Below are 14,594 nucleotides of genomic sequence, written 5' to 3'. Positions count from 1 at the left end.
CCATTTGATCCACGGACCAGTACCGGTCCGCGGCCCAGGGGTTGGGGACCACTGTGTTATGGCACCCCTCTTTGCTGTTCCAAAAAATTCGAAGAACATGTGTACAGGCATACCCCACTTTTAAGTACACAATGGGACCAGAGCATGTATGTAAAACGAAAATGTACTTAAAGTGAAGCAATACCTTTTTTTCACTTCTCAATGCATGTAAATACACTAGCTCCATAGGAAATCTTGGTCAGCTTGACATGGCATTGGGACACCAAGCTTGGGGAGCATGTTAAGGGGATCCAGGACTATGACATGGTAGATTACCTAGGCAAGTTGGCCGGCCACAAAAAGGATATGTTGTAGTCCTGGGTCCCCTCTCAGTGCTCCCTAAGTTTGGTATCCCTGTCACTTATGGTTTGGGAGCAGTGCCATGTCAAGCTGACCAAGATTTCCTATAGACGCCAATGTTAAAAACCGGGAGTAGTGCCATGCAAAGCTGAACAAGCTGTGTCCTTACTCGCGAGTGTATGTAAAGTGAGTGTACTTAAAGCAGGGTATGCCTGTATACTCTTTTCAACTATCACTTAGGTGAGCTTTGTATTAATGTATTTGTATAAGTTACAATCATTTAATTGTACTAATTGTACCACTGCTACAATTTCTATATCTCTTTAATAAAAACTTTATTGTAATAATAAAAAAAAAATGTTTACAAAGTAGTGAATGTGACATTCAATAAACATTCACTGCAGGGGACTCATTTACTGCCATTTAAAACATATGCACCAGTAAATGTATGGTGAATGTCACTGCTTTTTAAATATACCCCCATAGTCCATGAGACCGGAGGAGAATGGAGTAGCAACGGACAATACATTGTTCCCCTCTTCCCTGCATTTAACCAGAAGTAAACACTTCTCTTTTATGCTTCTTGTTCAGACAGCCCTATTGTGAAAACAGGAATATCTTAGGACAGTGTGAGGAAGTGGAAACTACACAAACAAGGAGAGTGTTGGATTTTGCAAGTGTTGAGTAACATCATTTATCATGCAAGCTGTCCCAACGGTTGATTATTTTATCTGTGCAAGTTTCATTAATGTATGTACTTATGACTGAAACTTTCCACTAGAACAGAATTCCAAAACACAGAGCTATCACTATGTCCCCTTCTATATTGTAAACAGTAATTTAGTATTTTTTTTAAACTCCTGAAATAAGGCAGTAAAACATTTTACTGAAACAGAATACTAAGTAAAAAATATTTATTATTCATTTGTTATTTTGTGAATGCTGTATTCTGATAGTAATAATACATTTTATTTTATACATTTCTGAACTTATGGAGCATCACTCTTGCCAAGCATTTTATTGCTATGTAAACCTTTCACATAAAGGGGGGCAATTGTGTCTACAATGTTCCAAAAAGTCTGCCTATGGTAAAATAAAATCTGGTTCTACACTTTGTGTACTACTTGCAGTGGTGTTTGAACACACCTATGTTTAAAAAAATACTTTATAGCTATCAAAGAATATTATAGGTAGAAATACTTTTCATCAAATTGATCTCTTCACTAATGTACTAATGGCATTAGAACAGGTAATCTGAATTCTGGCTGGAGTAGATTACAGAGAACTCAGACCAAGGTAAACTGAATGAACTTTCTATGTTTAGCTTAGTTGCTGTGTTTCTTGAATGGCATGAGCTCAGTTTCACTTGTTACATAGTTACATAGTAGTTGAGATTGAAAAAAGACAATAGTCCATCCTGTGTGGGTGTGTGTGGCCATAATCCATTCACATACCCCTGAATGTTGTGATGTTGGAGACAGAGGCGTAACTAGAACCTTCAGGGCCCTGATGCAAGAAACCATGAAGGGCCCCCCAGACCCCTGGCCGGGGCCCTTACCTTCAAGCCCAGGGCTCTTCCCTATATCTTGGGGCTCTTTACACTCGTTGCATGGCCTTTTATTACGGTCCCGCAGCAGGATTCTTTCACAAGTTCTGCAGTGGGCCCCCTTCCTGCAATCTTGGGGCCTCCCCACAGTGGTGCAATGCCAGGGTCCGGTTGCAAGTGTGACCTTTGCAATCCTGGAAGTTCACCCACTGGTTTGCTACCGGGCCCCCTGGAGCATGGGGCCCGGTAGCGATTGCAACCCCTGCAACCCCTGTAGTTACGCCCCTGGTTGGAGATGTATGCCCAAGAGTCATTTAAAAGTAGTCAAACTCCCCGCAGTTACTACCATTTGTGGAAGCGAGTTCCACAATCTTATTTCCCTTACTGTAAAAAAACTTTTGTGTAGCCTGAGGTTAAATCTCTTCTCCTCTAATCACATTGAATGGCCTCGTGTTCTCTTGCACTCCTTGCGACTGAATAGTTTTTTTTCTATGCTGAGATCACCGTTGAGGTATTTGTAAATTGCTATCATGTCCCCTCTCAGGCGTCTCTTCTCTTGGGAGAATAAATCGTGCGCTTGTAATCGTTCCTCATATTTAGGTCCTCCAATCCCCTAATTAGCTTAGTTGCCCTTCTTTGGACTCTTTAAAGTTCCAGCACATCCTTTCTGAGGATTGGTGACCAGAACTGGACAGAATACTCCAGGTGCGGCCGGACCAGATTTTTATAAAGTGGTAGGATTATAGATTTATCTCTGGAATACATCCCCTTCCTTATGCATGCTAATATTCTGCCGGCTTTGGCAGCTGAAGCTTGACATTGCATGCTTCTGCTTAGTCTATCTTCTAATAAGACTCCCAGATCTTTCTCCATTCTTGATTCCCCCAGAGGCTCCCCCCTAACATGTATTTTTCGTTTATGTTTTTAGTCTCCAAGTGCAATACCTTACACTTCTCCACATTAAACCTCATTTTCCACATAGTTGCCCGCTCTGTTATTTTGTTCAGGTCATTCTGTAAGATTTCTGCATCATGATGTGAAGTTATTGCCCAGCTTCATTTTGTGTCATCTGCAAAAACTGAGATTGAGCTACTGATCCCGTCCTCAGTGCTATTTATGAATAAATTGAACAAAATTGGTCCCAGGACTGAGCCTTGGAGCACCCCAATTATTACTCCAGACCAGTCTGAGTACCTTAAGCTCTATTACACAAGGGTTTTACTATGCTGCAAATCTTAGTGGCAAGAATCTACTGATTCCTGTGGCTGGGATTGACAGCTGTGCGGAGATAGCTTTAGCCGCTGAGCCCGTACACTGCAAAGACAGGCTGTCGCTGGCCACAGTTATTTGTAACTGCTCACACAGCCAGTGGTTACTTGCAGTGATCGTGGCTGGATGTAGAAAAAATGGCACTAATAGCTCTGGCCGCCATCTTTACAGTGTATAGGCTTGACAGCTATTTACACACAGTTGTCAATCATTCCAGTCGCAGGAATTAGTAGGTTCTTGCTTGTGGGATTTGCAGCGTGGCAAAATGCCCATGCAAACAGAGCCTTAAAGTTGTATTTAAGGTTCGGGTTTAAAAGAAAAAAAAAAATAACAAACATGTCATACTTACCTGCAATAGTTTTGCACAGAGCTTCCCCGATACTTTTCTTTTCAGGTCCACCGCCAGCACTCCTGGCTCCTCCCCCTTGACCAGTGTCCCTAATAGCAAGCCACTTGCTGTGGGGGCACTGGTGTGTGTTCATTTCCGAGCCCCACACTGTGCGTCCATAAGACACAGAGCCTTGGTCCTGTCCCCTGCTCTCTCCTCATTGGCTCACTGCTGTCTCAGCCAATGAAGAGAGGGAGTCCCAGGACAGCCAAGGCTCATGTTCATAGCGCTGGATCGAGAGAAGGCTCAGGTGAATATTAGGGGGGGCTATGGGGGAGCAGCACACAGAAGGTTTTTTACCTTTCATGCATAGAATGCATGAAGGTAAAAAAACCTTTAGCCTTTACAACCACTTTAAAGAGATTCTTTCGCTGGGAGAAGGAGCAGGGGCAAACTGCTCCAGGCATGAAGTGCAGGCGCCTAGAGGTGCCTGAATTTACTTACAAAAGCCCCCCAAACCTTCATAACTAAAAGCCAGGTCTTTGTGACAGGTGAAGTTCTGCTGGATTTAGGGTACTATTAGGGTTTATCACTAAGCCACACCCCCACATCACCTATTGGCCCAAATATTTTATATATAATACTTGTCTTCGCCACTTTTTGTCCTTTGTTGCATTTCAGGGATGCTGGTCTGCAGAATCGTCTTAGCAGCCACGTCTTGTCTACATTAGGGATCGACCGATATAGTTTTTTCAGGGCCGAAACGGAAGTTCCGGCCACCCTTCAGGCCGATAGCTGATATTAGGTGTCGATATTCTGTACATATAAAATTTTTATTTTTACACTGTCCTTTTTAATTTTTTTTTATCACTTTTATTGCTGTCACAAGGAATGTAAACATCTCTTGTGACAGCAATAGGCAGTGACAGGAACTCTTTATGGACCCCCAAACCCCTCCTCTGCACTTAAAAGCATTCAAAACACCAAGTTTGACTGTTTTGAATACTGTAATTTTTTTAAAAGCTGGCGCCTTTAAGGCTTTAGTAACCAGAAGTGATGTCATGACTTTGCTTCCCGGCTTCTACATTGGAGACCCGATCAGAGCGGATACTTCGGCCAGCTGGTGGATGTAAGACGTGGGACGGGAGACATCGGTGGAGCAGTGGAAGGCACGGGAGGAGGGGGTTCCCTACTGCTGCTTGTAATAACAGCCCAGCAACTGATTAGCCACATCGGTTGTTATTACAATAAAGCCGACTGTCTTCTCTGAAAAACTGTACTGGGGTGATGTCTCTTGCTGCAGGCATCACTCCAGTACAACCACTTGAACAATATCGGCCATATCGGCAAGTTTGTGACCGATACTGATACTTCAAAAAAGTGAATACTGGCCCCGATAATCGGTTGATCCCTAGTCTACATTATCTACTGTACATGCATGCACTCTAGAAATGGCTGTATGATGTTTTTTTCGATAGATTTTCTGATGGTAACAACAGTAGACCATGGCTGTGTTATGTGTGTTGAAATGTGTAGTCTCCATCAGAAGCCCTTGTGGCAGGGTGACAATGCAGGAGCACAAGTGGGGCACAGGGACAGAGTGTTGTTACCCTGTAACAGCAAGAGCCTGAGCATGGACCTTTGTGGCAGGATTAATTAGCAACATTTTAATGAAAGCTGCAGATTTTAAAATGTTGAAAGTGACTTTTTAAATAACACTAATATGTAAGAGCCCTTTCACACTGGTGCGCTTAAAGACAGGGTATGCCTTTTTAAAAATTGCATAATGCGTTTTTTTGTGCTCTTTTTGGTTTCCTGGCTCCCAGCATCCACCTGTGAAACGCGGACATGTGACTCAACAAATGCACCAAAAAGCAGATGTATTGCACTTTTGATGCATTCCCATTGGTATTTTGGGTGTACTTTTGAAAAACGGCATTAAGCATGCAGCTTGCAGGACTTTTTAAAACACAGTGCACCTGCAGTGTGAACAGTTACATAGGATTTAATAGGGAATAGTTTTCATGTACTTTTGTGACCCTGGAAAAGTGCGTTTTAGCACAGCAAAAGCGCACCAGGGTGAATGCTTATGAAAGATTTTGGATTTACATCTACTTTATTAAAAAATAATTGATATATGTTTACTGTTAATACTATTGCAAACAAAATATATTTATTTTAGAGACATACTGTATGTACACTGAGAGATGCTATGCATACAGCTTTTAAGCATTTTCCATTTTTAAAGTGACATAATATCTTGGAATTATGCTAAAATGTGTAGTTACACATGCATCATGTTTTTCAAGGAAATCTTAGCACATAGGCTGTCTGGGTGCGGTCATGCTGAACATTTGTCCCATGGGAGATAGCTTATCATACCCCTGCTGAAGTTCCCTGCCCAGCTAGGATCAGACAGGATAAAAGCCTGGAAGAATCATCAGTTTTCTGTATCAGTAAAGGCAGCATGCTGCACATCTCTTTGCATCTGTAGAAGGAAAATACAAACGCAAAAGGAACATAGGTTGAAAAAAATGACACATGTCGATCAAAAGAAACAAACACATAAATTGTAAAATATTTATGATCCCCAGAGAGCAGCACAGGGTGTGGTTTTATTTCTATATGCACACTTGACATAATTCACTTTTTATTAAAATATAGAAGTGTATGTTCTTTTGTTTTTGTTCATATAATTATAATGTAATCAAAGTTCTAGGCTGCCATTTTTTTAACTGGGAAATTGGTAGGTTGTGTGCCCCCGCTCCTTCTCCCAGTGAAAGTGTTAATTTACTATAGATGTTGTTAGGATTTTTCAAGTTATCAAATATAGAATTTAGAAGATGTCTACAGGCTATATTAAATAATAATCATGTGTGTAATCTAGTTTTTAGGAAATTGGGAACCTGAAAAATAGCCACAAGAGTGGACTGCTCTTTATTGTTAAAGTGGAACTAATCCCATCTATTCCCAAAACAGTACCATTCAAGGCATGCCATAAATTATAACTGTTACCAGTGCTTGTGTTCTCAACCAAACTGTCAAACCATAAAATGGCTGTTGTCATAACAGATCACATGTGTATCACCATGGCAGAGCAATAGAGTCTAAGATGGCAGCTTCCTTAGCTGTAAAGGATAGGAGGGTTTAGTTCCCCTTTACTGGGTAACTGGCAAGTGACATTCTCTGAAAACAGTGGTGAGCCCTGGAAAATTAATCTGTCAGTGTTGGTGAAAACACAGTCAGTTTTGATGGGGAGATCACCCCAGCTGAGCCATAGGGGTTGATTTACTAAAGGCAAATAGACTGTGCACTTTTGAACGTGCAGTTGCTCCAGAGCTTAGTAAATAAAGGAGAGCTCTGCTGACTTCTTTCATCCAATCGTGTGCAAGCAAAAATGCATTTTTTTTCTTTTCCTTGCATGTGATTGGCTATGCTTTGTAAAATTAAGTTTTACCTTATTTACTACCTTATTTACTAAGCTGTGAAGCAACTGCGCTTTCAAAAGTATACAGTCTACTTGCCTTTAGTAAATCAACCCCATTGCTTTTTCCCGGCGGGAGAAGCTGTCCCCCTGGAAGAACACAATGATTATTGCAAGCGGCTATAACAGCTTCTAGCAATAACTGCATGTGAAATCTGACATGCTGGTTGTATCCTATTACAAGGTACATTTAGCCTGCCTATACATGGCTCGAATCCTGGCTGTTTCCGGCTGAACTGGCTGAGATTCGAACCGTCTATGGCCGGCTTTAGTACAACATTTAAAATGGTTTCAATACACATTGACTTATTATTGTATACATTTTGGACGAAATTGATAACAGAACTACTAAGACAGACAGGTTAAACTAGTTATACACTTGAAGTGAAGAGTATGCCATGCTTACAGCATTGTTACTAGGTGCCTATTTATATTTCTGCTTCACAGCTCTAGGCCTGCTGACGATTGATCAATTATATTTTCATGTTAAATCAGTATTTACTATTGGTAGATTGCAGACTACTATTATGGAGTATATTAGAGATGTGAGGACAGAATTGGCTACACCAGTCATGTAGTTTATGTTGATTAGTATATGGCATGGAGAACCTCATTTTATTTTATCCATAAGATAAAGGAGAAGGTGGAACATATTGCTCTGGTTACCTAACTTAGGACTCCACCAATGGAAAGGTATTAGTAATTCAAGATGTGATAACATTCATCAGCTAAATGCCATGATATATGAGGTATACCAGGCGTGTGTCATACATACCTTGCACTTTGAGGATATTCTAACTCTGAAAAACAGTATCACCACTTCAATGAAGCTTTGAAAGTGGCTTGTTCAACCAAGCATCCTGTTTGCCTTCTTTATTGCAGCTGTACGTGAAGCTGAGCGGTTTAGGGATTTACACGCTATCATTTTTAAAACTTTTTCCCGTAAGTATGTTCTTGTTATGCTGTGGCATGGTTACATTTTCATGCATGCAACCTTTCCTAGTACTTTGTGGCATGTGGTGATGTGTTGCATGCTCTGCAAAATAAAAAAAAAAGCATACTACATTTTTATTTGTGTTTCTTTATTTTAGATAGCTACATTTCTATGTTTTTGCATTTATATAGATGGATTCAAAGCATTCACAAAACAGCATATTAAATGTTCACTTTGAACAGATACACTATAGTGTTGATTTACTAAAGGCAAATAATTAGTACACTTTGCAAGTGAATTTTCCCCAGAACTTAGGAAAAAAAGGTGAAACTCTACTGATTTCCATCATCCAAACATGTGCAAGCAACAATGCTGTCCCCCCCCCCCCCCCTGCAAGTTATTGGGTATTGTTTCCAAAATAAAAGTTCACCACATTCTGGGGAAAATTCCGAGCAACTTCCCTTTTAAGCCTAAATAACCCAGGTGACATACTAACTCTGTGGTACTGGTGTAGTATGGTAGCTTCTCTATTTACCTTTACATACATCTGCATGAAAGTGCCATAATCTTAGATAAAACTTCATTATGGATTTTCAGAAGCCTATTTACTGGCAGATAGCACAGTAGGGTTGATTTACTGAAGGTAAATAGGCTGCCCACTTTGCAGGTGTTTTACTTTGCAAGGGTATTTTCCCCAGAACTTAAAGTGGTGGCAAACCTTCACACATTCTATGAATGAAGATAAAAAACCTCTTCTGTGCAGCAGCCTCCCCTAATGCTTACCTGAACCCGATCTTCCTCTAGCGATTGAGAGCCTTGGCTGTCCGGGTGCTCCTCTACCTCATTGGCTGAGACAGCAGTGGGAGCCATTGGCAGTCACAGCCAGTAAGCCAATGAGGAAAGAGAGGGGGCGGAGCCAATCCCCAGCTTTGTGTTTGAATGGACACACAGCTGTGTCTGAACGAGCCTTTTAAGGTTCCCATTTTGCAAGCTGCTTGCTCTGGGGGCACTCGGCAGGAGGTAGGGGCTAAGAGCCTGGCAAGGGTCCAGAGAGGAAGAGGATCGGGGCTCAGTCCACTGGTGCTTAGATTGTTGTCCTATGAGCCCGAAAATCTTAGCAAAGGGTGAGGCTGGGAATGTAATACATAAAAACTGTATTATTTTGAAACCTTTGCAACTTTGCATTCCTATGTGTCTGTTTTATAATTGAAGGCCTACTTCTGCCCAAGCAAGTCCAAGAATCAGATGTCTAATATCAGGCGATGTCTAATATCAGTCAATAATCTGAAGTAAAGAGTCACTGTTGTTTTATAGATACTAACTTCTTTACTATGTTGTCTTTTCTAGCTGATAATATTAAAGTAGAGACTCATAGTGATGAGGAGAATGGTCGTACTTGTGAAATGAATGGCGAAGAATGTGCAGAAGATTTACGAATGATTGATGCAGCAGGGGAGAAAATGAATGGCACACTGAACGGACAAGGCACCAAAGCCTTGACAGGAGTTGGAGGTATTCGACTTCCTAACGGAAAACTAAAATGTGATATCTGTGGGATAATATGCATCGGCCCCAATGTACTCATGGTACACAAAAGAAGCCACACTGGTAAGGCCTGACATAGTTTTTTTTTAAAGGCCGAAAAAAATGATGCGTCATGGCATGCTAAAGTGCAGTGATCATGTGGCTTTATCTGAGACAGTTGGCCACTTACACAATGTAAACTGTAATTGTTTCCAAAAACAGCTGTGACATCAATAGTGCAATGGGTTTTTGCTTAGTTGAGGAAAGTACTGCTTTGTCTAATTTAAAAATGAAAACTAAAATTTTAATGCAATCTAAGCATGAAATTAAGATAGATTATACATAATTCAAACAATAGTAGACAGTAAAAGTTTTATAATAACAAATTCATCTTGCCATATCTTCAATTGCAGTAAATACATTTAGTCATTTAAAAATACAACTAGGTATTTTATGGCTTGCTTGTACATTGGAGAAGTGTCAGGGCTGATGTCAAGATGGTGCTACTAGTATAATGGGAGTCCCTCATAGGATATGAACTCAAGAATCCATTAATGAGAGGGAAGAGGGCTTTCTACATGCCATCATGCTACTCTGCTGAAATGCAGAAGGGACTGAGGAGAGCACGTGTCCCATTTCACAGGGAACAGCTAAAAAAGAAGTAAACTTCCTTCTCTTGCTTTTACCTATAGGTCAGCTTATAATAAGGCTTACCTATAGGCAGCATAAATATCACCTAATGGTCACTGTTTAGGAGATATTTACATTGTATGCAGCCAGTGACATCATGGGCGCATGCACTCTGAAGGAACGGCTGCCTGTGCTGTTCCTTCAGAGCCCTGTGCCGTAAACAGCGGCTCCCGTGTGCATGCGCGGTAATAACATCATCACGGCTTTGGCCAGTTGCAGAGCTGGAGTCCGTGAACCCAGAAGCAAGACGGGGGAAGATAGAGGCGCCTGCAGCACTGACTTCTCGACGGGGGAGGGCTTCGTTTTCAGGTAAGTTTAACATAATGTGCTAGTATGCGATGAATACTAGCACATTATGGCTTTACCCCACAGCCCCCCCCCCCCAAAAAAAACTAAAAATTTAATAAAATCTCTAGAGGTTTACAACCGCTTTAAAGTGATACTAAGTACACACTTCTTAATTTACAGTATCCCTTCTCTTTCTGTATGTGGATAATGGAATTGTAAATATTTTAATTAAAAAAAAAGTATTTTTTTTTGTATCTTTTTTTCCTAATTGTATATAGCTGTCACATGACCCAGCTCTTTCTCAGTCTGTCTCCAAGGGAAACAGTGGCAGAAGGGGCTTCTGGTCACGTGCACGTGCTGCCTTTGGAATACTGAGTAAAAATAGATAATATAAATAAACTGTTTAAATTGTCATAAATATATATATTTGAAATTAAATCTTTTTTATTTTTTGGCAATAACATGGTTTGGGCGGGTTTCTGCCAGTCACATGCTGTGTCATACCTCTCCAGCCTGTGTCTTACAATAACAGGGAGGTGAAGCCCCCATCAATCAAAAAGTAATATCCCACCCCATTGTGTTAAGCTGGTTAGTGGGTGTGGAGAAGGAGGAAGGGAGGGGGCTGTCATTTTCCTGTGTGTATACACCCACATGTGTGACTTTATTGTCACATGGGCTGCTCATATGGGATAGGTAGGAAATGCTCAGGTTAGATAATACACAGAAAATCTTGCACGTGCACTAGCTGCCAACACTGCTCTCCAAAATCCCCAGCTGCAGTGGGAACATGAATAGGAGGGCGAGGCGGAGAACAGCAGGATCATCCGGGGTATTTTCAGAATACAGAAAACAAATCCCATAGTGACTGAGTGAGTATGAACAGCATTCCATAGAGCATTTGATGATAGTTTTTAATTATGTGCGTTTATTGGCGCTTTAATTAAGATTTTAACATTACAGAGACAGTTGGAACCTTCTTTGGGGTTCTATGCCAGGGAATAAAGAGCTCATCATTCATTTATCTTTGATAAGCTATATCAGAGATGCTATAGAGGCTATAAAGCAGCTTTGGTGAGGTCAGCCATCTTGAGGCTGTTTGGCCTTTTTTCTTTTGCAGGAGCTGCTCTAGGCAGTTTAGAACTAAATAATAGCACTAAAAAAAGAGCTAATTAATGAGGAAGGGAGTTATGAAGCATGTGATCTGCAATATATGTAAGTCTCCCAGTGAAAAGGTTTTCTGCTTGCTCGGTAAAATGAACAAGCAGTTTAACTTACTACATGTAGCACCTTGAAAATGTTTGTGTTGTAGTGGAGATTGTTCATCTTTTACTTCCCAAAGTTATCCTAGCAGATATAGCCTAGGTTCACATATGTGCGGGTAGGAACCATGTGCATAGACAAGCGCATTCCCATCCCTCACAGAAACATGCTGCTTTTTAGCAGATCCGCAGGGATGACATTATTTCTTATAGGTACCCCCATGCATTGGCAAATGCGCACAAACATATGGCTTTCTGGCAAGTACATCAGCCTATTCAAACGAATGGCTGCTGTACCTGCAATGTGCACGCACAAATGCTCACACACATATATGAACCTAGCCTAATTTCAAATTGCATTCCCATGCATTGGCACCTTCACACTAAACCACATGATTCTGTAACACCATATGTTTCTGTGCAGCCTATTTTTTAAAAAAGGTCAGGGGCTGTCTTTCCCCGCGTTTCTCAAGGGTACAGTAGCCCATTCAAGTAAACTGGCTACTGTACATGCACACACACACATATGTGAACCTTGACTATTTCCTAATAAGTCAATCACTTTTCACATCAATATTGTTTCAAGGCTAAGTAGGCTGATAGACTAGACTATGACTATTGCTGATGTAAAACCTCAGCTGAGTTGGACATTTTAGTATTTTTTGCATGAATAAATATGAAATGGGCAAATAATAGATTATAAAATGTAGCCTGACTTTTGTGTTAAATTTCCAGGTGTTTAAGCATTTATAGAAAATAGCATAATTATAGAGAAGTTCATCGACAACCGCAGCACCCGCCCCTCTGCTTCTGAGTGAATGGGGTTTTTTGACTTCTAAACACTGCTTGCAACTAAACTGATTGCTGATAGCAGAGTGTGTGGGGGTTATGCCTGCAGGGACAGCCCCATAGGAGTGGTTAAGCTTTTTTCCTGCCTAGTGCCTATTCCTGATAGGAGGAGCATAACCCATTGGTCTAAAGATGATGGAGCTGCGTATGTTGATGAACTTCAGAGAAAAGGATTTTACGGTTAGTTCTTACAAAAATCCTTTTTTTCTGAATATTCTACCTTCTATTGAAAAGTGTTCTATTATGCTTATTGTGATTAGGGCATTCTTTCGTAGCTAAAAGTCTTAGCACTGGTTTGTGCTGTTTTTTTCTAAATCCAAGCTTGATCCTTAACTCCCAGTCTAGCCACAACAATGTACATTACACAGAAAACACGAATCACTACCTACTAAACTCCACAAGCTTACATGGCTTTACATGGCCATGCAATCTATTTTTTTTTTCTGTGTTTTCTGCCTCCATGTAACACCCTCTATGAACTCTCAAATCTCTCCTTTTCCCTTTCACTTCCATTTGTTTGGAACAAGTAGTGCACGTTAGTTGTGGTCATGTGCACTGCCCTATATAGACACACTGCAAATCCCATGTTTTTTTAGTTCATAGCCCCTAGTCCATCTTGGGAGCGAGCAAAAGAGGGTAGCTAACTTCCTATGTACAGTGGTACAGTGGGACCATGGAGAACAAACATCACCACCCTCCAAAAGGAAATCGGATAATAACAGCAAAAGAAATTGACATTTTGGAGGAGGATGGATGCAATAAAAGGAGTTATTTTTTTTTTTAAACCAAAGTTTAGTGTGACTTTAATTAACTGGGTAGTTGCGGGACTACCAATGGTTTGAAAGAAGCAGTGATTTGAAAGATAACAGAAATGGCTGAAATTAACCACTTGCCACCAAATCACATACCTGGTACGTCATTTAATTTCAAGTGGTTGTACCGGGAGACCCAAGCTACCAGCCGGTATGTCTTCCGGCTGGCCAGAGACACATACAATGCCGGAATCCCGTCTCTGCTATGGTAACCTGGAGGTGAAGATATCACTTCCAGTTTACCTTGCTGTCAACTATGCCATTTTTTGAAAATCGAAAAGTTTTCAAAAAACGCAGATCTTAGCATTTTGAATGCTTTCAAGTGCAAAGGAGTGATTTGGGGTCTTATTGACCCCAGATCCCTCCATAAAGAGTACCTGTCATGTGCCTATTGCTGTCAGAAGGATGTTTACATTCCTTGTGACAGCAAAAAAAAAATCATTGAAAGCAATAGTGTAAAAATAATAAAATAAAATAAATTATTAAAAAAAAAAATGAAAGTGCCCCCACCCCCTGTGCTAGCATGCAAGTACTTATGCGTGCATTGCTCCCGCACAGACGCAAACAGCGAACGTCCCACACATGTGAGGTAACGCCGCGAACATCAGATCATGGGCAGTAATTCCAGCATTAGAACTCCTCTTTAGATATAAAGTGGTAACCTGTAAAGGCTTTTAAAATGTTGCCTATGGATAATAAAATTGAAGTCTTTGTCGGCGCGTCGTCTTTTATATTTTACAAAACAAATGGGGTTTGTATTCTGTTTTTTTGCATTAAAATTAAAAAAAAAGTGCCAGAAAATGCCTGGTCTTTAAGTGGTTAAAAGAGAAGTGCAGGAAATGAAGAAAAACAAACTCACTCACCTAGGTGGATGTAGCATTGGTCCGATGCTGTATCTGTCCCCCCGCCGCCTCTACACCGAGAACTAAACAGTCAAAGACAGCTGATGGCTCAGTTCTCGGTCTGAGAAGTGAGAAGAGAGCAGTGACTGTCAGTTGCCAGCTCTCTGCTCTGCCCCTCCACAGCTTAGTGGAGTGCTGGGCTGTGGAGGGGATAGAGAAGGACAAGCTCAGGCTCAGCAGCATGCTGACAGGCTGAGCCAGCTGGCAGTCAAGAATCTGGGTGGATCCCGACACTAATGTTGGGATTTCTCCAGAATCTGGACCAGCTGAGTAACATCAGCTGACTGCAGGCTTTAGCCTACTGTTGGCGGAATCTGTACCATAGGAGTTCAGAACAAAACTCCTGTGATCCCCAGGAGAAGTAGGGTTA

General features: G+C 41.1%; 1 protein-coding gene across 5 annotated transcripts in view; it reads left to right on the top strand.

The window, feature by feature from the left end:
* Window positions 1-14,594, top strand: part of IKZF1 (IKAROS family zinc finger 1) — a 184,043-nt gene that overhangs the window by 112,605 nt on the left and 56,844 nt on the right. For 4 of the 5 annotated variants that reach the window (XM_082259857.1, XM_082259860.1, XM_082259858.1 and 1 more), the window contains exon 4: window positions 9,248-9,508. In XM_082259857.1, coding sequence (XP_082115983.1) covers window positions 9,248-9,508 — 261 coding nt within the window. The remainder of the gene's footprint in view (window positions 1-9,247; window positions 9,509-14,594) is intronic. The other variant, XM_082259859.1, reaches the window with a different exon arrangement.

The sequence above is a fragment of the Pelophylax lessonae genome (genome assembly GCF_965119305.1).
Source record: "Pelophylax lessonae genome assembly, chromosome: 5".
NCBI classification, from domain to species: Eukaryota; Metazoa; Chordata; class Amphibia; order Anura; family Ranidae; genus Pelophylax; species Pelophylax lessonae.
The sequence above is the reverse complement of the archived record's forward strand: the minus strand, read 5'-3'. Positions and strand labels throughout refer to the sequence as shown.